At 48.9% G+C, this 25,811-nt stretch overlaps 1 protein-coding gene across 2 annotated transcripts in view; it reads left to right on the top strand.

Moving 5' to 3' along the window:
• The window catches only part of tmem266 (transmembrane protein 266), a 171,114-nt gene that overhangs the window by 49,743 nt on the left and 95,560 nt on the right, over positions 1-25,811 (top strand). For both annotated transcript variants that reach the window (XM_072492794.1, XM_072492792.1), the window contains exon 3: positions 5,176-5,275. In XM_072492794.1, the coding sequence (XP_072348895.1) occupies positions 5,262-5,275 (14 nt within the window). In that variant the 5' untranslated portion in view covers positions 5,176-5,261. The remainder of the gene's footprint in view (positions 1-5,175; positions 5,276-25,811) is intronic.

The raw sequence follows: 25,811 nt of genomic DNA, 5'->3' as shown, positions 1-25,811 counted from the left end.
GAATCCCCTTTCACTATAGCTCTGCCACTCTTTTTCCCGCCCTTCTGTGCAGCAGAGCCAGCCACGGTGCCATGAACCTGGCTGCTGCCACCTTCCCCTGGTGAGCCATCTCCCCCAACAGTTTCCAAAACGGTAAATCTGTTTTGGAGGGAGATGACCGCAGGGGATCCCTGCACTGCCTTCCTACTCTTCCTCTGTCTGTTGGTCACCCATTCCCTATCTGCCTCAGTAATTTTAATCTGCGGTGTGACCAACTCACTGAATGTGCTATCCACTAGGGACGCAAAGGCCACGACATCGGCCTCTTTCACCTCCTGCACTCCCGGCTCATCCGCTACTCCAAATATAGCTAACCCCCAGCCTGGCTTGACCCGGACCTTCACCACCTTCGAGATCACTCCCGTCACTCCCCTCCAATACCCCTCCAGTGCCGGGCACGACCAAAACATATGTGCGTGGTTCGCCGGGCTTCCGCCGCACCTCCCACACTTGTCCTCCACTCCGAAGAACCTGCTCAACCTTGCTCCCGTTATGTGTGCTCTATGCAGCACCTTAAATTGGACCAGGCTAAGCCTGGCACACGAAGAAGAGGAATTTACCCTGCTTAGGGCATCAGCCCACAAACCCTCCTCAATCTCCTCCCCGAGCTCTTCTTCCCATTTTCCCTTCAGTTCGCCCACCAACTCCTCCCCCTCTTCTCTCATCTCCCGGTATATCTCTGACACTTTGCCCTCCCCGACCCACACCCCCGAAAGCACCCTGTCCTGGATCCCTTGTGTCGGGAGCAGCGGAAATTCCCTCACCAGTTGTTTCGTGAACGCTCTCACCTGCATATATCTAAAGAAATTTCCCCGGGGCAGCTCATACTTTTCCTCAAGCGCTCCCAAGCTCGCAAACGTCCCGTCTATAAATAAATCTCCCACTCTCCTGATTCCTACCCGGTACAGGCTCTGGAATCCTCCGTCCAGCCTCCCTGGGGCAAACCTATGGTTGTTCCTGATCGGGGACCACACCGAGGCTCCCAGCACACCCCTCTGTCGCCTCCATTGCCCCCAGATACTTAATGTTGCCGCCACCACTGGGTTTGTGGTAAATTTTTTGGGGGAGAGCGGTAGTGGCACCGTCACCAGCGCTTTTAAACTCGTCCCTTTGCAGGACTTCATCTCCAATCTTTTCCATGCCGCTCCCTCACCCTCTATCATCCATTTACGAATCATCGCCACGTTGGCGGCCCAGTAGTAGTCGCCCAAATTTGGCAACGCCAGTCCCCCTCTGTCTCTGCTACGTTGTAGGAATCCCCTCCTTACCCTCGGGGCCTTCCTGCCCACACGAAGCTCGTGATGCTCCTATCTATTTTTTTAAAGAAGGCCTTAGTGATCAGTATAGGGAGACATTGGAACACAAATAGGAACCTCGGGAGGACCATCACCTTAATCGCCTGCACTCTGCCCGCCAGTGACAGCGGCTGCATGTCCCACCTTTTGAAATCCTCTTCCATTTGTTCCACCAGCCGAGTCAGATTGAGTCTGTGTAAGGTTCCCCAGCTCCTGGCTATCTGAATCCCCAGGTATCGGAAGTTTCTTTCCACTCTCCTTAGCGGTAGGCCATCTATCCCTCTACTCTGATCCCCAGGGTGTATCACAAAAAGCTCACTCTTTCCCATGTTAAGCCTATATCCCGAGAAATCTCCAAACTCCCTCAATATCTGCATGACCTCTGTCATCCCCCCCACCCAGTTTGGCATTCTTAACACACCTTCTGACGTGGAGATGAAGGTGCCACCCACTGAGTTGTCACCGGATAATAGCCCAAGCTTCAGGCAGTGAGGACACTTTTTAGAGTGCATTGCTGTTAAGTAAATACTGGGTGACCCTTCATCAATGGTGCTAGTCATCAATCGATACATTTTCGTGTTCCTCTCTTTCCATAGATGCTGTGTCTACAGCTCAAGTGTTTCCCAGCATTTTCTCTCCATGTTTCAGATTTCCAGTACATGGCCTTTGCATTAGGTAACTGATAGACTGGAGAGTATACTGCTTTTTTTGTTGAAGCATAGTTACCATCGGGCAGCAGATGCAAAAGTCTGAGAACATGCACTAACAGGTTCAAAAACAGCTTCTTCCCTGCTGTTACCAGGCTCCTGAATGACCCTCTTATAGACTGAAGTGATCTCTCTGTGGTGGTATGCATCACTGTAAATACACAAGGGGTAAATGTAAATAATAATACGACTAAGTCAACACTAGAGGGAGCACCAGAGACGTCATGACATGCAGACATACAGCTAATGATCACATAGAATAAGACACGACTAATGGGCAGTCAAGACACCCAGAGGTGACACTACCACAAGGGGGCATTACACAACCCATATATAAGGACAGGGTAAACATGCTCTGTCTCTTTCCACAGGTGACACTTAGAGAGTAGGACAGGGACAAATCAGAAGCATCACACCCACCATGTGGCATAGAGCAGACTGGTTAGTTAAACTGAGTTACTACAGCAAGATTAGCAGGAGAGTCATAGAAGTTACAGTGCAGAAGGAGGCCATTTAGCCCATCGAGTCTGCACCGGCTCTTGGAAAGAGCACTCTACCCATGTCCACACCTCCACCCTGTCCCCATAACCCCACCTAACACTAAGGGCAATTTTCGACACTAAGGGCAATTTAGTATGGCCAATCCACCTAACCTGCACATCTTTGGACTGTGGGAGGAAACCGGAGCACCCGGAGTAAACCCACGCACACACGGGGAGAACGTGCATACATAGCACAGTGATCCAAGCTGGGAATCGAACCTAGGACCCTGGAGCTGTGAAGCAATTGTGCTAACCACTGTGCTACCATGCTGCCCATACTATGAGTCGAACTCATAGAGAACTGTGCTAATGGTTCAATAAATCACATTGAACTTACTTCAAAGCCTGGAGTATCTTTTGGTCAAAGCTGCATCGAGCTGCAGCCTGTGTTATGCCAGAGTACATAACACAACACTCTCCACACATCTTCTCTACTGAGTAACACTACCTTCCGTATGCTTCACCCGATGTCTATATCAATGTATTTACATTGTGTGTCTATCGCATGCCCTATGTTTTTTTTCATGTATGGAACGATCTGTCTGGACTGTACACAGAACAATACTTTTCACTATACCTTGGTACACATGACAGTAAATCAAATCAAAATCTATGTCTGCACTTCCCTAGCCTCCCCCCTACTGTTTTGGTTGGGGAGGGGTGACGGGGAATAGCGGGGAGATGGGGAAGGATTCCTGGGCTAATTATCAGCCCAGTGAATGAACCGCGTGATGAACATCATGGACACTCCTTCCATGGCGAGCGTGTCCTGGTGTGGGTCTTGAACCCACACCTCCTGCCTCAGAGGTAGGGACACTGCCACCACACAACAACACCGCCTATTTTTCTACCAAAGAGGCGGAAAAGCAGAGGTAGGAGTTTGAAGAGATAAACGGAGGCATGGTCAAAGAGATGGATTCCAGGAGATCTCTTGACGTTGGGGAACAATGTAACAAATAGAGAAGGGTTTTGGAAAGAAGCGCCATAATGCTGGGGCGTGACAGCAGGAGGAGTGGTGAGGAACAGGGACGGGTGGCGAAGACTCGAATCATAGGAGCGAGATAGCACTTGGCGGAATTAAACCCTTGGAAGAGAAGTCCGAATGTGTGCTGCAGTTTTGAAGTAAGGCGCGAGATTGATGCCGAGGAAGAGAACTGCACCACACACTTGATGGACCGAATGGCCTCTTACAGCATCGTAACATTGTGTAGCGATTTCAATCGGATGAGGAAGGTCCTATACAAGATCAAAATCTGAAACCAAAGCACCATTTTCCTGCGAAATCACTTGGTTAATTCCACTCACAGAAAGCAGCGAGAAAATGCACGTTTGAAGCTCTTCCGCTCTCCATGGGAGAGAGTTGACTATTGATGATTTTAAACTGTAGCCACATCATTTAATAAGAATCACTGACTGCTATAAATACATTTGGATTATGTGAATTAGTGGCCAGTAAGGTATGCTGGATAGTTCGGAAAGCTCCCGTGGGGTTAGTCATCAGGATATTTGACTTACAGTAATGGGCATTAAATAAAATTGAAATCGGGTCCAAGAAGATCATTTTCCCTCAAGGGCAAGACATCGCCGCCATTTATTCTCCATCCCTTGTTGTGCTAATCATCTGGGGGGGGGGGTGCAGTCACTCTGGGGGAATTGGATTTCCTGTCGATTTCATTGGGCACTCATTGGGCATCTGTTCCAATCTCCCCTCACCCAATCCTCTCCTTCCCGCCTCCCACTGACCTCCCCACCAAGTTACCTTCCCCCAACTGGCCATTATTTGTGTCTGAGCCTCCGCAGTGGATATCAGTGGGCTGATCAACTGGGGGAAGCATCGCACCGACTGTGCGCAGGGGTGAGTGCCCGGCTATGAGTGATGCTGGGGTTGCCATCTGGAGCCTGGTACACAAATCTCACCTTGATGACCATCTTGCAGTGAAGGACGAGGAGAGAATTTGCATTTACGCAGCGCATCTCACTGTCCCTCTGCACGTGCTTCCCAGCATCTAGTGTAGCCACTGCAGCAGTGTGGGGAAAGGCAGCAGCTAATTGATACAAACCAAGGCGCCCCATGCAATAATGCATCACATGATATACATGCCGTGTTTGGTTCAAATGTAAATATTAACCAGAAACACTGGCACAGTTTCCCCTGTTCGTCCTCGAAAAGTACCATTGGATCTTTTATGACCACGTCAGGGGGCGGACTAACCGGAGAGTTAGGGCGGCATGGTAGTTAGCACTGCTGCCTCACAGCGCCAGGGACCTGGGTCCGCTTCCTGCCTTGGGCGACTCTGTGTGGAGTTTGCACGTTCTCCCCGTGTCTGTGTGGGTTTCCTCCGGGTGCTCCGGTTCCCTCCCACAGTCCAAAGACGTGCAAGTTAGGTGGATTGGCCATGATAAATTGCCCTTAGTGACCAAAAAGGTTAGGAGGGGTTATTGGGTTACGGGTATAGGGTGGAAGTGAGGGCTTAAGTGGGTCGGTGCAGACTCGATGGGCCGAATGGTCTCCTTCTGCACTGTATGTTCTATGTTAACAAGGAAGAAACCCAACAGGGGAAAAAAAAAATCACCACTTTTCTTCTCTTATAGGAATGAGAATTGGAAAAGATGAGATGAGACTCCGACATACCCTGCTGGAGGTTTAAGACGCTATTGCTGAGGCTGCATCTCTCCACATGGCGAACAATCAGTAAGTGTGACCAATAATCATCTTGACCTTGATAACATCTGGCTGCACATCCGCCTCCAGAGTGTTCAGTAATTACCAGAAAGTCATTAACTTCCATTGCTTTGCGCGCAGGTTCCCAAAGGAGTATTTGGCAATTGAGTTACCTGCACTGTTACACAGGATAGCACTAAGCTCAACATTTTCAATTGAGCAAGAGATCGAAAAGAGATTGATTCATCGAGTGATTGAGGATCATTGAATTTAGCAAAGATGCAGCCGACCAGCTTGAAACTGGATCAGTGTAGATGTCCATCAATGTCTATTAGGTGCTGTAAAGCACCTTCGGGGGGGCGGCACGGTGGTGCAATGGTTAGCGCTGCTGCCTCACGGCGCCGAGGACCCGGGTTCGATCCCGGCCCTGGGTCACTGTCGCGGTGGAGTTTGCACATTCTCCCCGTGTCTGCGTGGGTCTCAGCCCCACGACCCAAAGATGTGCAGGGCAGGCGGATTGACCGCACTAAAATTACACCCTAATTGGGAATTTTTTTGAATTAAAAGAAAATAATTTTAAATGAGAAGCACCTTCAGCTTCAGGCTGGGGAGATAGTAAAGTCGCACCGGTAATGTCACTGGACTGGAGGCCCAGGCTAACGCTCTGGGATCATGGGTTCAACACCCACCACAGCAGCTGGCGGAGTTTTAAATTCAGTTAATATTCTCTCAGTGATGTTGACCATGGAAATATCATCGCTTGTTGCAAAAACCCATCTGGTTCACTAATGTCCCCTTTGGGAAAGGAAATCTGCCGCCCTTACCTGGTCTGGCCTACATGCGAGTCCACAACAATGTGATTGACTTAACAGCCCTCTGAAATAGCCTAGCAAAGGTCAAAGGTATGAAAGAATAAAGAAGCAAGCTCACTTATAAAATGTTCAGGCTGACAATTAGAGAGAGACTAAAATGATAGGTTATAAAAGGAAACTTTTATATTACCTGTTGCTCATGGTAAATTAAATGATACAACTTGCATTTATCATATCAGAGATCCCTTATAATGCTGAAGCTGACCAGTTGGCCCATCGAGTAGGCACCAAACCTTCGAATGACCACACCACCCGGGCCCAAACCCCTGTCCTAATCCTGCAACCCCACCCTAAGGGGCAATTTAGCACGGCCAATCCACCAAACCTGCACATCTTTGGACTGTGGGAGGAAACCGGAGCACCCGGAGGAAACCCACACAGACATGGGGAGAATGTGCAAACTCCACACAGTCACCCGAGGCCAGAATCGAACCCGGATCCCTGGCGTTGTGAGGTAGCAGTGCCAACCACTGTGCCACCGTGTCACCCCTGCTTCCCATGTAGTAAAACATCTCCAAGGTTTGACACAGGGACACTCTGCTGCCCTTGTCCTTCTCAGGGGGATCTGACTACGCAGCCAAACCAGGGGCTGGTTTAGCACACTGGGCTAAATCGCTGGCTTTTAAAGCAGACCAAGGCAGGCCAGCAGCGCGGTTCAATTCCCGTACCAGCCTCCCCGAACAGGCGCCGGAATGTGGCGACTAGGGGCTTTTCACAGTAACTTCATTTGAAGCCTACTTGTGACAATAAGCGATTTTTATTTTATGTCAACTCTATGGCCAATGGAAGAATGAAGTTACCATGTGGACATGGGTTATGTCCTTGTCGAAGAAAAACAAGGAATGGGCTTGGCACTTCCCTTACCGTATAAAAGCAAAATAAGATGGAAGGTATTTTCATAATGGGGGCAGGTGCATTTAGACTCCGATGAAGGTTTGGATACATGGTTAACTATCATGGATAAGATTTACAAAAATAATAATTTTAAATAATAAAGTTAAGAGTACCCAATTTTTTTTCCTACCCTGCACATCTTTGGGTTGTGGGGGTGAGACCCACGAAGACACAGGGAGAATGTGCAAACTCCACACAGGCAGTGACCCGGGGCCGAGATCGAACCTGGGACCTCAGCGCCATGAGGCAGCAGTGCTAACCACTGAGCCACCGTGCTGCCCGAGGATAACTTAAAAACATTTTTTTTAGAGTACTCAATTATTTTTTTTTCCAATTAAGAGGCAATTTACCGTGGCCAATTCACCTACCCTGCACATCTTTGGGTTGTGGGGGTGCAATCCACGCAGACACGGGGAGAATGTGCAAACTCCACACGGACAGTGACCCAGGGCGGGGTTTCGAACCTGGGACCTCAGTGCTGCAGGATAACTTATTGCTTCTGAGGCCTAGTCAGATTTAACCAATTTCGAAAGTCGAAGGATACCTCCACTGAAAATTCTATAATAGGATTTAGCAGACTGTATACAAGGCTGCAATAATTCCACCTAGAAGTTCATAGAATCATAGAATTTACAGTGCAGAAGGAGGCCATTCGGCCCATCGATTCTGCACCGGCTCTTGGAACGAGCACCCTACCCAAAGTCCACACCTCAGCCCTATCCCCATAATCAGTGCGGGCATTCATGTTATTGGATGTGCTCAAGTTACAAAAATGGATAGGCTTCTAGTTTTGATGGGAGTTAAATCTGCAAAAAGGTACTCACTACTAGAGCAAACGTTCTAGGAAAATAGAGGTTCTAAAAACGTTCCTGGGCGAACATTCCTTCCCGGCAACCTCCATCGCACAAATGGGCCGATCGGCGATCAGGCAGACTCTGGTAGACACGATGTCAACTGGATGGCGAGGTGGCCTTGACTCAGGCCGCAAGCATCAATACAAAAGAAGATTTTTAATTAAAAATAACAAGAACAGAGTCACCTTTAACAATTATGGCAGGAGAAATGACATCTCTATAGGAAAATGAACCCCAGAAATGCCCAGAGTGCGGTCAATCCGTGTTTTAGGTGCGATTCGAAATCCCATTATGCAATAAACTGTCCTAAGAGATGTAATAAGGGATTTGAAACCAAACACAGAGAACTCTGAAGACGAAGAGGGAGATATTGACCAAAGCGAAGGCATTATCTTCGTAACGAGAAGTTTCAGTCCAGTGCTGGTCGCAGAGTCATTCAGTTGTGCTGTATTAGACAGCTGCTGTCCTTCTACAGTATGTAGAACAGACTGGTTTAAGTGACAAAGGTTGAAAAAAGGGAGAGGAATTTGGAAGTCCCACGAGTTTCAGATTTGGAGGTTATAATACCCCTAAATCGGGCAGCACGGTGGCACAGTGGGTTAGCCCTGCTGCCTCACGGCGCTGAGGACCCGGGTTCGAATCCCGGCCCTGGGTCACTGTCCGTGTGGAGTTTGCACATTCTCCCCGTGTCTGCGTGGGATTCACCCCACAACCCAAAGATGTGCAGGCTAGGTGGATTGGCCACGCTAAATTGCCCCTTAATTGGAAAAAATAATTGGGTACTCTAAATGAAAATAAAATAACAAAAAAACAAATAATACCCCAAAATCACTGAAAAGAGTAGTGATTCCTTGTAAAATCATCAGAAAGGATCATTATATTACCAGGATGTTGTATCCAGCAAAATGCCTTTATTATTGAGCTGACCATCGATGAAGAAAGCACATGAAACTTGACATCGAAACAACAATGCCATTGTATTTGGAAAAACTGTGGACTTACAATGGTGTCCAGGCTGTGTAAATTGTATCCCGTGAATGAATCTAATTCTTGTAAAGAAATTAAGGAAGTACTGTTGGCATCAGAGAAGAGGAGTCTAGAAAACAAAGTTGACTGAGTTAAAGTTGCATCGGCTATTTGCCCATTGGTCTTCCCAAAGATAAGCTATTTTGCTCAGTGAGAGCGGCACGATGGGGCAGTGGTTAGCATTGCTGCCTCACGGCGCCGAGGACCCGTGTTCGATCCCGTCCGTGTGGAGTTGGCACATTCTCCCTGTGTCTGCGTGGGTCTCACCCTCACAATTCAAAAATATGTGCAGAGTAGGGGGCTTGGCCACGCTAAATTGGCCCTTAATTGCCAAAAAAAATAGTTGGGTACTCTAAATTTAAAAAACAGAAAAAAAATATTTTGCTCAGTGATGCGGTTATAAGAGATGAAAAATACACCAAACTTAGAGAACAGATAAGCAATAGATGTGATATATGTAAGAAATATAGAAGAAGACTATAGTGAGTTTGCCCTTAGTGAAAGATTATAATGAAATTGTGGCTATGGATCTTAAGGTGTGAGATAAAGAAAAGAACATTTCCATTTTATGCTTTGTCGACTTGGCAACACAGTTTAGTCAGTCGCCGATTATATGCAGTAAAGAAAAGAAAATAATTGTGCAACATATAATGGAAAAATGGATAGGGACCGGACTGGGGCCATCGGCAAAGTTCCTCACTGATAATGGGGGGGGAATTGCTAACAATACATTTTGGGTTTTGTGTGAGAATATGAGCATAATAGTTATGAAAACCCATTAAGTACCAGGGTGTGCGAGTGAAATCCTCCCGTGATAGTTGAAATGTTTCGTAAAATTTTGGCAGATAAGCCAGATTGTAAATTAACTTTGGCTCTAGCATGGGCCGTCCATGCCAAGAATTCACTACCAATGGTAGGGGGCCACGGCCCATATCAGTTGGCATTTGGTAGCAATCCCTAAATTCCATCAATCATGGACGACCATCCTCGAGCTTGGGAAGGGACTACGATTAGCTCCACCTATTCTGAGCATTTGAAGGCATTGGGCGGAGGCAGAACAGTATTCCTTAAAGCAGAGGCCTCAAAGAATTCCGAGAGCTTGGAGGCACAATGTACGCCCATCGGAAACTGTTTTCGACCAGGGAGACATGGCATACTGTAAGAGATGGATTTAACAAGTGGAAAGGTTCAACAAAGGTTATAGGTACAGATGGTAAAACAGCAAGGGCACACTTGTCAAGATTAGTGGGCACAGATTAAAAGTTTGCAGATTCAAAAGGGGTTATTGAATGTGCTGAGGAACCTGGCGCTACTCATACACATGTTCGTGTTATTATGAGAACCAAATCACGGAAATTGACAGGGTATCTGAAGATGGACCTAGTAATTCTGATGAACCGGATGAAGCCATTTGACCTGAAGGACAACTGCCAATGGTTAGCATTAGATTGACATATTTGCCAGAAGGAGGCAGTCAGTGGAAGGATGCAACTATTGTTGGTAGAGCAGATCAGGCTACAGGAAAATATAAAAACTGCTTGAATGTACAAGATAAAGGGAGGAGGTTCAGCTCATGGATTGGGAACAAGAAGCGCAAACATGGAGAGCACAGAAATGTAGTGCCAGTTCGGTCGAGTGCCCATAAGAAGAGACCAAGGACTGTGGAAAGAATATCTCATAATAGGAGGGGCAGATTAAGCGGTAGCAGTCCAGAATGAGATATAAGCAAGATACAGGGTGCAGCTTAACAAGCTCAAGAAATATAGCACAGACTAGGAATGCTACAAGGAGCAGGAGCCCACATGTTCAAGACGTCTTTGTTACGACACCAGGGGCGAGTGCGCGGTCAATTCCAGCCCCACTTGACCCGGAGTGACAAGACAATTGAATTAACCAATAATTCTTAGGAACATACCCGAAGCCAGGGCAACACGGTGGCGCAGTGGGTTAGCCCTGCTGCCTCACGGCGCCGAGGTCCCAGGTTCGATCCAGGCTCTGGGTCAATGTTCGTGTGGGGTTTGCACATTCTCCCCGTGTTTGCGAGGGTTTCGCCCCCACAACCCAAAGATGTGTAGGATAGGTGGATTGAACACGCTAAATTGCCCCTTAATTGGAACAAAATGAATTTGGTACACTAAATTTATTTACAAAAAGGAACATACCCGAAGCTTTTGGCCTTTGACTGCCCACTAAATACAGTCACCAGGTTTATAAATTTAAACACAATTTCTTTTTATTTATAACAGGAACTATAATGAAATTTGCAGTAAATACGTCTGGTTAACTATTAACCAATTCCTAATTCCCACTTTAACTTGCCCCCTACCCTCTGTGTGCGCACACACACACACACCCACACACACAAGGCAGACAAACACAGAGGGGAGGAGGGGGGTGAAAATCGTAAGTAAAAGGGAAAAGAGTCTTTGTTTCATTTGATTGTCCTTAAACAGATCGTCCTTCAAAGTAAGCTTTCATATCCAGGTCTCTGTTGACAGCCTGTACTAGTTTCATTCAGGTCTCTTCAGTTTCAGAAATACATCAACTCACAGCCTTTCCGGAGAGAGAGGAAAGAAGAGTAGGTCCTTCCCTTGAGTGCCCAGGATTCAAACGGAGCTCCTTGGGTCTCTGAAAATCATTCCACTCGAGCAGGACCCAATCACCACCAGTTACCGGGCAGAGTACGGCCTTTTGGCCAATTCATTGGCCACCACCCCACCTCTCATGTGCTGAAAAGTCTGAGTTTTTTCTGTCCAAAGCTAGCAGAGTCTTCTCTGTTGTAACCTTTTGAACTCCACATTCTCTCGGCTGCTTGACTTAAAAATTCATGTCCATCAAGCAAAAATAAAGAAAGGGGAATAAGGTAATCTGCAGGAAGGAACCTTATGCCTTAGTGGCTACCAACAACTTAGATGATCAATTAATAAAAGATGAAAACAGCAAGAACTGCAAAGTTGGGATAAATTTGGGTATTTATGGGGGTTCCAAGTAGGGGACAACGGGTTTTATCTCGTAGATGGATATGCATTAAAATGGTGCTTCCTGATGGAGTTTATAGGGCCAGAGCCAGACAGATCACTCCAGGCTTTGAATAAAACTTGGGTGAACAAGATGTGAGGGTAAATTCAGCTCTGGCAGGAACGGTTATTTTGAAGATCTTCTTGGCTCTCTTAGCCAAAGCTGCTTGGGAATGCAAGTCGATAGCTGCTTTATTACAGAGACATCAGCTTCAAAGAGAATTTTTTTTCAGCCCTCCGAAAGAGGCGCCAAACACAGAAAGGGTTCTCTGGAAGCTAAATAAAAGCAAACAAGAGGTTGAACGATGCCTCCAGAGTTTGGTATTTCTCAGTGAGGTCGGTTTTGTTAAAGTTGGACTGTCTCCAGTTGAAAGCAGCAATGTTTTATTGTCACCATGGAGGGTGTTTTTTTTTTACTGAATTGTAAGACTACTTGTGACTATAAAAAATTATTTATTTTGATAGGAAAAGATCCTCTTTTACAATTTAACTGCTTCAAAGCTTTGACAAAGAGTCATCGGACTCGAAACGTTCGCTCTTTTCTCTTCCTACAGATGCTGCCAGACCTGCTGAGATTTTCCAGCATTTTCTCTTTCGTTGGACTTTTAATTGTTTTATATACTTATTGTTTATTATTTTAATAGACTGCACATATATATGGGGTGGCACGGTGGCACAGTGGTTAGCACTGCTGCTTCACAGCGCCAGGGACCCGGGTTCAATTCCGGCCTCGGGTGACTGTGTGGAGTTTGCACGTCCTCCCCGTGTGTGCGTGGGTTTCCTCCGGGTGCCTGGTTTCCTCCCACAGACCAAAGATGTGCAGGTTAGGTGGATTGGCCATGATAAAATTGCCCCCTGCTGTTAAAATGGTTAGGTGGGGTTGCTGGGTTACGGGGATAGGGTGAAGGCATGGGATTAAGTAGGGTTCTCTTTCCTAGGGCCAGTGCAGACTCGATGGGCCGAATGGCCTTCTGCACTGTAAATTCTATGATATATAAAGGGGACACAAGTAGCACTGTGGTGTTGATGGAGAAGTGATTGTTGGACACAATAAACTTGAAGTTGTAATCAAGACCCGCTTTCCAGTTCTTGCTGTATTATTACTTATGGAACTTAACAACTGATGTGGAGCTATGAAAATCAGAGGAGACCCATTTATAGCATTTGTTATACATTTGATGTACAAGTGTGTCAGATAAACAATTAACAAGATGACAACAGGAGCACCTGGGGACCAAGGGATTTCTCAGGATGCACTTTCACGAGGAGGAGAATCCCTGCCGTGACGAGCTGAGGACAGCAATTCAGACAATTATAAAATGGTGCCATTCAGCCTGTCGTCCCTACGCTAACCCTTTGGTAGAGCTACCCCAACTATCCCACTCCCATTACACTATTCCTGCATTCCTGCATTACACCATTCCTGCATTACACCATTCCTGCATTCCTGCATTACACCATTCCTGCATTACACCATTCCTGCGCTACACCATTCCTGCATCACACCATTTCTGCATTACACCATTCCTGCATTCCTGCATTACACCATTCCTGCATTACACCATTCCTGCATTACACCATTCCTGCGTCACACCATTCCTGCGCTACACCATTCCTGCATTACACCATTCCTGCATGCACCACTCCTGCATTACTCCATTCCTGCGTCACACCATTCCTGCGCTACACCATTCCTGCATTACACCATTCCTGCATTCCTGCATTCCACCATTCCTGCATTACACCATTCCTGCATTACACCATTTCTGCATTACACCATTCCTGCATTCCTACATTACACCATTCCTGCATTACACCATTCCTGCATTACACCATTCCTGCGTCACACCATTCCTGCGCTACACCATTCCTGTGCTACACCATTCCTGCATTCTTGCATTACACCATTCCTGCATCACACCATTCCTGCATCACACCATTCCTGCACTACACCATTCCTGCATTACACCATTCCTGCATTACTCCATTCCTGCATTACACCATTCCTGCATTACTCCATTCCTGCGTCACACCATTCCTGCGCTACATCATTCCTGCATTACACCATTCCTGCATTACACCATTCTTGCATCACACCATTCCTGCGCTACACCATTCCTGCATCCCTGCATTACACCATTCCTGCATTACACCATTCCTGCATTACACCATTCCTGCATTCCTGCATTACACCATTCCTGCATTACACCATTCCTGCATTCCACCATTCCTGCGTCACACCATTCCTGCATTACACCATTCCTGCATTACACCATTCCTGCATTCCTGCATTACACCAATCCTGCATTCTGCGTTACACTATTCCTGCTGGGAATATCTCCTTTGCAAACATTTGTCCAATTCCTTTGTGGAGGTTGGATTGAATCCGCTTTCACCGCCTGTCACTGCTCCGCAAAAAGGAACGTTTTCCTCACGTTCCCATTGGTCCTTTTGCGAATTATCTTAAATCTTTGTGCTCTTGCTGCTGGCCCTCTTTCCAGGGAAAGTAGTTTATCCTCCTCCTGCACCCTGTCAAAGCCCCTCATAATTTTAAACACCTCTATTAATCTTCCCATAACCTTCGCTGCTCTGGGCTTGTATCTCCGACATGGATTACCTGCACTGAACTAATTGGATATCGTTTGGGACATAGCTCGCTTTGCGGGTAAATTTTTATCCAGGAGAATTCTGCCTGCTGTGTAGTGACTGTACACCCTAGCGACAGTCTGTCCGACAGTAATAGTATGTCCCGGAGAGATTACTTACCTTGGATGGATTCCCTGGCCTGTGATGTAGTCTTTGAGTAGTCGATAAGAAGGCCGGGGAGTGTTTAAGCCATCCTATTAGCTCAGCTGGTAGTGTGTGTTGTCATGTGCCTCGGGCTGCTCTCAGAGCAGATGGCCAGATGGAGTCACTGTATGGAGTGGGCAGGTGTTGATGTGCCCATCAGAGTAGCCAGCTCCAGCCTGATGTACACCACTAATGAGGGCAATGATTATGTCGGTCGAATGCTACTATGTTCCCTGACTCCAGGCAAAGTGCTGCACGTCACAAATGTGCACATCAAAATCGTGCTCAAGGCATTCCTGCATTCATGGTCTGTCATTCCTGCATTACTCCATTCCTGCAATGCACCATCCTCCATTCTGCATTCCTCATTCCTGCATCTTGCAATTCACTTTTCCTGCAATACACCATTCCCCCATTCCTGTGTTACACCATTCCTGCATTACACCATTTCTCCATTCCTGTGTTACACCAACCCTGCATTACTCCATTCCTGCAATGCACCATCCCTCCATTCTGCATTCCTTGATCCTGTAATTCACTTTTGCTGCCATGCACCATTCCCCCATTCCTGCATCACACCATTCCTGCGTCACACCATTCCTGCGCTACACCATTCCTGCATTCCACCATTCCTGCGCTACACCATTCCTGCATTCCACCATTCCTGCGCTACACCATTCCTGCATTCCACCATTCCTGCATTACACCATTCTTGCATCACACCATTCCTGCACTACACTATTCCTGCATTCCTGCACTACACTATTCCTGCGTTACACTATTCCTGCATTCCTGCGTTACATCATTCCTGCGTTATACCATTCCTGCATTCCTGCGTTACACCATTCCTCCATTCCTGTGTTACATCAACCCTGTGTTACACCAACCCTGCGTTACACCATTCCTCCATTCCTGTGTTACACCGTTCCTGCATTACACCATTCCTGCATTACACCTTCCTGCGTTACACCATTCCTGCGTTACACGTCCCTCCATTCCTGCGTTACACTATTCCTGCATTCCTGCACTACACTATTCCTGCATTCCTGCGTTACACCATTCCTGCATTACACCTTCCTGCGTTACACCATTCCTGCGTTACACGTCCCTCCATTCCTGCGTTACACTATTCCTGCACTACACTATTCCTCCATTCCTGCGTTACACCATTCCTGCGTTACACCATTCCTGCGTTACACGTCCCTCCATTCCTGCGTTACACTATTCCTGCATTCCTGCACTACACTATTCCTCCATTCCTGCGTTACACCATTCCTGCGTTACACCTTCCTGCGTTACACCATTCCTGCGTTACACGTCCCTCCATTCCTGCGTTACACTATTCCTGTATTCCTGCACTACACTATTCCTCCATTCCTGCGTTACACCATTCCTGCGTTACACCATTCCTGCGTTACACGTCCCTCCATTCCTGCGTTACACTATTCCTGCATTCCTGCACTACACTATTCCTGCATTCCTGCATTACACTATTCCTGCATTCCTGCGTTACACCAATCCTGCATTCCTGCGTTACACCATTCCTGCATTCCTGCGTTACACCAATCCTGCATTCCTGCGTTACACTATTCCTGCAATCCTGCGTTACACTATTCCTGCATTCCTGCGTTACACTATTTCTGCATTCCTGCGTTACACCATGTCTCCATTTCTGTGTTACACCATTCCCGCGTTACACCATTCCTGCTTTACACATTCCTCCATTCCTGCGTTACACCATTCCTGCGTTACACCATTACTACGTTACACCATTACTGCGTTACACTGTGTTACACCATTACTGTGTTACACCATTACTGCGTTACACCATTACTGCGTTACACCATTCCTGCGTTACACCAACCCTGCGTTACACCATCCCTCCATTCCTGTGTCACACCATTCCTGCGTTACACCATTCCTGCGTCACACCATTCCTGTGTTACACCATCCCTCCATTCCTGTGTCACACCATTCCTGCGTTACACCATTCCTGCATTACACCTTCCTGCGTTACACCATTCCTGCGTTACATGTCCCTCCATTCCTGCGTTACACTATTCCTGCATTCCTGCACTACACTATTCCTCCATTCCTGCGTTACACCATTCCTGCGTTACACCATTCCTGCGTTACACGTCCCTCCATTCCTGCGTTACACTATTCCTGCATTCCTGCACTACACTATTCCTCCATTCCTGTGTCACACCATTCCTGCGTTACACCATTCCTGCGTTACACCTTCCTGCGTTACACCATTCCTGCGTTACACGTCCCTCCATTCCTGCGTTACACTATTCCTGCATTCCTGCACTATACTATTCCTGCATTCCTGCATTACACTATTCCTGCATTCCTGCGTTACACCAATCCTGCATTCCTGCGTTACACCATTCCTGCATTCCTGCGTTACACCAATCCTGCATTCCTGCGTTACACTATTCCTGCAATCCTGCGTTACACTATTCCTGCATTCCTGCGTTACACTATTTCTGCATTCCTGCGTTACACCATGTCTCCATTTCTGTGTTACACCATTCCCGCGTTACACCATTCCTGCTTTACACATTCCTCCATTCCTGCGTTACACCATTCCTGCATTACATCATTACTACGTTACACCATTACTGCGTTACACTGTGTTACACCATTACTGTGTTACACCATTACTGCGTTACACCATTACTGCGTTACACCATTCCTGCATTACACCAACCCTGCGTTACACCATTCCTCCATTCCTGTGTCACACCATTCCTGCGTTACACCATTCCTGCGTCACACCATTCCTGTGTTACACCATCCCTCCATTTCCGTGTCACACCATTCCTGCGTTACACCATTCCTGCGTTACACCATTCCTGCGTTACACCATTACTGCGTCACACCATTCCTGTGTTACACCGTTCCTCCATTCCTGCGTTACACCTATCTATGCGTTACACCATTCCTGTGTCACACCATTCCTGCGTTACACCATTCCTGCGTTACACTATTCCTGCGTTACACCATTCCTGCGTTACACCATTCCTGCGTTACACTATTCCTGCATTACACCATTCCTCCATTCTTGCATTAACCATTCCTCCGTTACTGCATTCCACCATGCCTGCGTTACACCGTTCCTGCGTTACCTCGTTCCTGCGTTACACCGTTCCTGCATTGCACCGTTCCTGCGTTACACTAATCCTCCATTCTGCATTACAACTAAGCCCACTTTTCAGCTTGATCTGATTCCAATGTGAAGCCCTCACTGGGCATCATTCTCCAGCAAAGACCTCGTGCGAATCGAAGCTGCTGTTGGCCTTGAGAAAGAGAGAGCGATGAGTGGAAGGAGAAAGAGGGAGGTTTTTTTGGCCCGACGAAGTTGGAGTCACGAGGAATTCCCTGAATAGCGTTAAGACAGAGGTTGGTAGCTTCTTGCTAAGCAAGGGGGTGAAAGGTTATCGGGTGTAGGTGGGAAGCAGGAAGACGGGCATGAGGTTAAAATCCGAGCAGCCGCCATGATCGTATTGAATGGCAGAGTGGGCTCGAGGGGCCGAATGGCCTACATCTGCTCCTAATGCAAATGTTCGTATGAATGGCTGAATAGAATCCCACCTGGAATTCTTTTCAGCCAAGATCCCATATTCCTGGCAGGAATCACAATCCAGCCCATCCTAACTTGGGAATATATCAGCCTTTCCTTTCTGACCACGGGGTTTGAATCCTGAAACTCCCTCCCTCACAGCAGTGTAAAGGCACCTTCGCCACCCACGACTCTGGCGGTTTAAGAAGACGGCTCACCCCCACCTTCTCAAGGTGTAACCCCAACAAGTGCCGGTGACTCCCATGTCATAATATACACCAGTATATCATGGTGCAGACACACACACTGATGGACACACAGCAAGACCAATCAACACACACAACACCGCAGCCAATCACCAGTTAGAGCACACTCACTATAACGACAGAGGGCATCAGAGTTCCCGCTCATTCGGGATGCAGCCTCTTAGAAGGACAGAGCTGACAGCTTACAGCACAGATCTTCACCATGTGCTGAGTGCATAGACTGGTTAGGACAGGCATAGGTCTTTAGTTTAATCTAACATCGTGTTAACCCACAGTGAAAGTACGTTCAACAGTTTCTAACTTAATAAAATAGTGTTGCACTATTTTAAGTGTTCCACGGATGCAGAGCACCCAACACATCATCCCATATTCTCGCGGTAAGTTTTTGAAAAGGCACAGCGGTCCCTAGACGTAAACTTTCCAATCTTGAAAGTTTCAGGAAATTACTCCGTGGCAGACTCTTCCTGGCTCCGTGGCGCAATTAATTCTGCTCTTGCTCGAAATACGCAGCGATAGGAGACAGCAGCTGGGGTCCCACTTTCACATCCGTCTCCCAGCCAAGCTTCCTCCCAACTGCCAGAGAATCCTTGATCACAAGCTTCTTTTTTTTTGCCGTCCTAAAGCCCCCGCCTGACAAATCGCTGGACTCCCATGTGACAGACCACATTCCCGCTGCCTCCCCATGCCCCTCATTTACTCGGGCTGGTTAAAAAAAAAAGCTGGAAACGAGGGAATGGAAATCCCACGCAGGGACAGGCCCAAGAGCGGGCGCTGACGAGTCTCCCAATAGCTTTTGTAGAGCGTCTTGCCTTATCCAAACGCTCCTGATTGCTTCCCCCAACGAGTCGTTTTGGAATGCGGTGATCTCGTTGTCCCGCAATTGGTGGCAGCCATTTTGTACCAACAGAGTCCAACAGTCAACAATGACCCAAGGAACCTGGGTCATTTTATTTGGCGGTTAGTTGGTTTCGAGGGGGGGGGGGACTGTTGGCCAGGACACTGGGATAAACTGGGATTGGTCTCTCTAGGGAGGTTAAGGGGCGACCTGATAGAAGTTTACAAAATGATTAGGGGTATAGATAGGGTGAACAGTTGGAGGCTTTTTCCCAGGGCGGAAATTACAATTACAAGGGGCACAAGTTCAAGGTGAGGGGGGGATAGGTTCAGTGAAGATGTGCGGGGCAAGTTTTTTTTTACACAGAGGGTGGCGGTGGCCTGGAATGTACTGCCAAGTGAGGTAGCTGAGGCAGATACGTTAGCGACCTTTAAGACTTATCTGGATAGGCACATGAACAGACGGGGTTTAGAAGGATACAGGCGGTTGGTCCAGATAGGACACGTGATCGGCGCAGGATTGGAGGGCCGAAGGGCCTGTTCCTGTGCTGTATTGTTTTTTTGTTCGTTCACGGGTGTGAAAATTTTCTTTGACACAAGGAGCTAACCTCTGCTGATCGGCAAAAGGTGATTTTTAATTTAAAAAATAAATAAATTTAGAGTACCCAATTCAGTTTTTACAATGAAGGAACAATTTAGCGAGGCCTATCCACCAACCCTGCACATCTTTGGGTTGTGGGGAGTGAAACCCACACAAACACGGGGAGAATGCGCAAACTCCACACGGACAGTGACCCACAGCCGGGATCGAACCTGGGACCTCGGCGCTGTGAGGCAGCAGTGCTAACCACTGCGCCACCGTGCTGCCCCCAAAAGGTGATTTTTAACTGCTGCCTGGACTGACCGATTCAGCCCCAGTTCAGTATGGCAGGTCAGTGCTTCTCACAGTGCAGCATTCCCTCAGCGATGTATTGGAATCTTTGTCTACGTTACGAGGGTCATTTGCTGCATGTCCTCCCGCTGAAAGTTTACTGAGGACTTTGTGGCCGACTGTGCTACATTATTGCGTTTCCATCCCGAGCCGAAATGAGCGACTGATCAGATTATTTTATGTAATTTATGTTGAAAAAAAAATTAAGATTATTAAGCGGATGTTCTGATTAGGCCCTTTTGGCTTTTACTAAACCCTGAGGCAGTAATCACTTTGCTTGTTCATACGAAAGCAAACTGGGCCATCTGTCAGCAGTGACTAAAGACCACGAAGGAAGCAGACTGACTTGCCTCCTGCTCACAATATGATATCGCCCGTTAAAGGTGAGCGCGTCAGCCTCCGATGGTTTTCTGTTTGCTCCGCAACACCCAGCGGTCGTGAGGAAAGTGAAATATTGGCGATGCTGGAAATTTGAAATAATAACACAAAACACTGGGTAAACTCAGCAGGTGCAGCACGGTAGCACAGTGGTTAGCACTGTGGCTTCACAGCTCCAGGGTCCCAGGTTCGATTCCGGCTTGGGTCACTGTCTGTGCGGAGTCTGCACGTTCTCCCCGTGTCTGCGTGGGTTTCCTCCGGGTGCTCCGGTTTCCTCCCACAGTCCAAAGATGTGCAGGTTAGGTGGCTTGGCCATGCTAAAATTGTCCTTGGTGTCCACAAAATGTTAGGAGGGGTTATTGGGGTTTGGGGGATAGGGTGGAAGTGAGGGCTTAAGTGGGTCGGTGCAGACTCGATGGGCCAAATAGCCTCCTTCTGCACTGTATGTTCTATGTCTATGTCTATGTCCTGGCATCATCTGCGGAGTGAGTAACTGTGGACGGAATTCTCCGTTTCTGCAGCTACGTGCTGACTCCGGTGTGGGACCCGTGGCGTTTCACGACCGGCAAATCGACGCAAACCCCTCGCCGATTCCGATACCGGTGAGGGGCGAGCACCGGCGCCGCGTGAAACACGCGTCGAGAATGGCCGGGCCCCAAGACACGCGTGCACATGGCTGACGACCTGCACCGGTCGCGGCTTACCACATGGCGCCGGCCATGCGCGTAACCTAACCCGCAAACCGTGGTCCCACAGCCCACCTCCTGGCCAGCACCCCCCCCCCCCCCCGCCCCCCCCCAAGCCCTAGCAGACGGCACCACACCTCCCCCCCCCCCCACCCCGCCTCCCCGGCCAACGGCTCGGATCCCGGCCGCGCGTGTGGCGGCGCTGGATCCAGTCCCCAGTCACCCGTGTCCCGCGCCGTCGGGAACTCGGCCCATCGGGGGCGGAGCATCACGGGCGGGCCAGCCGACGGGCAGCAAAGGCCGTGCGACGCCACTCGGCGCGCGTCACGCTGACGCCGGTTTGGAACGGGGGGGGGGGGGAGAATCTCAAACCGCGTCAAACCGCCGCCGGCCTCGATCCCGGCGCGTGAACCGATTCTCCGCCCGATCGCCGATCATGATTTCGGCGTTGGGCAACGGAGAATCCCTCCCGGAGGTCAGGCTTCGAGTCCGTATGATTCTTCTTCAGAGCTGGAGCGAGGCAGGAATCTGATGGATTTTATACTGAGAGGGTGGAGCAAAATAGGTCAGGGGTAGGCGGAAGCTGGGAGTGTTTGAGGCGCAAGGCTAAGGAAGTGTTAATGGCCGTGTTAAGGAGTAAAGAAGGTGCTGATTGTGGCGTAAAGGTAAGTGAGCAGAATGTGTGAATAGGAGAACAAAGATCCTAGCTCAGCGAAAATAAGACTGAAGAGCTAGTGACTAGTTAGCGTGGGGGTGAGCTTGGCAGCGACAAAACATACTTTGGATTAAAGAACGGGGACTGTGGTCGAGCTGCTGGACTGAAAGTCCTGAACACCACCCGGGCTGACTCCCACTCTTAGGCTTTGGACATCACGGCTGATTTGAACTCTTGTTATGGGCTGGGGGGTGATTCTGGCGTAGGGGCCTGATAATAGATGTTAGTTTATTACAATGATGTTGCCGATGTTGAATGTCGGGAAACGTGCCCTTGATCGATGGGGCGAGAGGGCAATGGCGTCACGCGTTTGCACCCATGTACAATGCAACTTCACACTCCCCGCGATGTATCCCGATCCCGATGCCAAACCTGCCCGACCCGAACAGGAGCGGAAAATCCTGGCCATGGAATATTCTGAGGGGGTTTGACGGGGTAATCGGTGTGACCTTTTCACAATAATGGGGGTCGCCCACTTCAAACAGACGCGGAGGAAGTCCTTTCCTCAGAGGCTCATTCACCTTTCGAATTGAGATGAGTGGCGGTTGGGTAACTGAACGTATCTGAGGTTGAGTTGGGCAGATTCATTATCTACCAGGAAGGGTTGGGGGGGGGTGCGGGGACAATTAGGAAAGTGGAGTTATGACAGCAATTGGATATGTCATGATCTTACGGAATGACAGGGCGAGCGTGAAGGGCCGAATGGCCCACCCCTGCTCCTGTTTCTTGCATCCTTATGTTAAGGTAGTGCGAATTAGGTTGGGGAAATGATTAGATGCTTCTGACTGGCGATGGTTTGGTGAGGAGGTGGGTGGAGATGGTCCTCCATTTGGCTTGCCCATTAGAACATAGAACATAGAACATTACAGCGCAGTACAGGCCCTTCGGCCCTCGATGTTGCGCCGACCTGTGAAACCACTCTAAAGCCCATCTACACTATTCCCTTATCGTCCATATGTCTATCCAATGACCATTTGAACGCCCTTAGTGTTGGCGAGTCCACTACTGTTGCAGGCAGGGCATTCCACGCCCTTACTACTCTCCGAGTAAAGAACCTACCTCTGACATCTGTCCTATATCTATCTCCCCTCAATTTAAAGCTATGTCCCCTCGTGCTAGACATCACCATCCGAGGAAAAAGGCTCTCACTGTCCACCCTATCCAATCCTCTGATCATCTGGTATGCCTCAATTAAGTCACCTCTTAACCTTCTTCTCTCTAACGTTTTGAGATAAATACAGATGTCAGGGAAAGTGTAAGTTAATTAAAAGTTAAGCTTTATTCTTCAGGATACCTCGGGGAAGTCTCCCTCCCCCCGCCGTCCTTTGAAGTAAGGACACTTGCCACTAAGTTGACAGAGGTAACAGCACTTGGAGTCCTTCAACTTTTGAGGGTAGGCCGTTACACGACACCACACAATTCTGATTGATCAGGAGACTCTGCCACCCATACCGCCTGACAGAGGCATAGCAGCAGGATTTACAAGTTGACAGTCAACCTGTTTGGCAACGTTCTGCCCAGGACCTCCTGTGGCCATCAGGTCCTGGGGCGTCATTCTCCGACCCCCTGCCGGGTCGGAGAATGGCCGTTGGCCGCCGTGGATCCCGCTTCCGCCCCCGCCAAAGTCTCCGGTACCGGAGATTGGGCGGGGGCGGGAATCGGGCCGCGCCGGTTGGCGGGATCCCCCGCTCAATTCTCCTGCCCGGATGGGCCGAAGTCCCGCCCAGAAATTGCCTGTCCCGCCGGCGTAAATTAAACCTAGTATTTACCGGCGGGACCAGGCGGCGTGGGCGGGCTCCGGGGTCCTGGGGGGGGCACGGGGCGATCTGACCCCGGGGGGTGCCCCCACGGTGGCCTGGCCCGCGATCGGGGCCCACCGATCCGCGGGCGGGCCTGTGCCATGGGGGCACTCTTTCCCTTCCGCCTCCGCCACGGACTCCACCATGGCGGAGGCGGAAGTGACTATCCCCACTGCGCATGCGCGGGAAACTGTCAGCAGTCGCTGACGCTCCCGCGCATGCGCCGGGAAACTGACAGCGGCCGCTGACACTCCCGCGCATGCGCCGCATTTCCGCGCCAGCTGGCGGGACAACAAACGCCATTTCCGCCAGCTGGCGGGGCAGAAATCCCTCCGGCGTCGGCCTAGCCCCTCAATGTTGGGGCTAGGCCGCCAAAGATGCGGAGCATTCCGCACCTTTGGGGCGGTGCGATGCCCGTCTGATTGGCGCCGATTTGGGCGCCAGTCGGCGGACATCGCGCCGTTGGGCGAGAATTTTGCCCCTGAAGCGGGACTTGAACCAGGAGTCTCTGGCTCAGAGACAGTGAGTGGGATTGTCGGGTCTCCCTGCTGCGTGTTTCCCGGTGGCGATGGGAGGTGGTGCGCCGCTCCCATTGAAGCCACCCCACACCGCCGGCTAACCCACCGGTGGGGGTGCGCTGTCGGCAGAACCAAGGAATCCCACAGCCAACAAACGGCCGCAGCCCACTGCGCTGGGAGATCTCTCTCAGGGAAGGCACTTGGAGGGTTTGGACATTGTTGATTTCTGAAAGAACATAGAACATAGAAAATACAGCACAGAACAGGCCCTTCGGCCCACGACGTTGTGCCGAACCTTTGTCCTAGATTAATCAGAGATTATCATTGAATTTACAGTGCAGAAGGAGGCCATTCGGCCCTTTGAGTCTGCACCGGCTCTTGGAAAGAGAACCCTACCCAAACTCAACACCTCCAACCAACACCAAGGGCAATTTGGACATTAAGGGCAATTTATCATTGGTCAATTCACCTAGCCCGCATTTCTTTGGACTGTGGGAGGAAACCGGAGCACCCGGAGGAAACCCACGCAGACACGGGGAGGACGTGCAGACTCCGCACAGACAATGACCCAAGCCGGAATCGAACCTGGGACCATGGAGCTGTGAAGCAATTGTGCTATCCACAATGCTACCGTGCTGCCCTTAAGAACAAATAAATCTACACTATATAATTTTACCGTAATCCATGTACCTATCCAATAGCTGCTTGAAGGTCCCTAATGTTTCCGACTCAACTACTTCCACAGGCAGTGCATTCCATGCCCCCACTACTCTCTGGGTAAAGAACCTACCTCTGATATCCCTCCTATATCTTCCACCTTTCACCTTAAATTTATGTCCCCTTGTAATAGTTTGTTCCACCCGGGGAAAAAGTCTCTGACTGTCTACTCTATCTATTCCCCTGATCATCTTATAAACCTCTATCAAGTCGCCCCTCATCCTTCTCCACTCTAATGAGAAAAGGCCTAGCACCCTCAACCTTTCCTCGTAAGACCTACTCTCCATTCCAGGCAACATCCTGGTAAATCTTCTTTGCACCTTTTCCAGAGCTTCCACATCCTTCCTAAAATGAGGCGACCAGAACTGTACACAGTACTCCAAATGTGGCCTTACCAAAGTTTTGTACAGCTGCATCATCACCTCACGGCTCTTAAATTCAATCAAGGCGAGAGTTTGCTTCATAAATGCTGGAGACGTTACTATTATAGCTGAGAGAAGCTCAAAACAATTTAAGGAAATGTAATAACTGGTGAGATGGAGGTGCCTGTCTATTAATTATAACCAGCACCACCGCCCTTTATACAGCTATGGATGGAATAGCACGCAAAAGACACTGAAATCCCAGTTACTGTGGGTCTGAGTCACACAGACCAGGTGCGGTCGCTGTTATTGCTGAGTGTGTTGGACTTTTTATTTACC

The sequence above is a fragment of the Scyliorhinus torazame genome, chromosome 30 (genome assembly GCF_047496885.1).
Source record: "Scyliorhinus torazame isolate Kashiwa2021f chromosome 30, sScyTor2.1, whole genome shotgun sequence".
NCBI lineage: Eukaryota > Metazoa > Chordata > Chondrichthyes > Carcharhiniformes > Scyliorhinidae > Scyliorhinus > Scyliorhinus torazame.
Note: the sequence above shows the minus strand (reverse complement) of the source record. Positions and strands in the feature narration are given on the sequence as shown.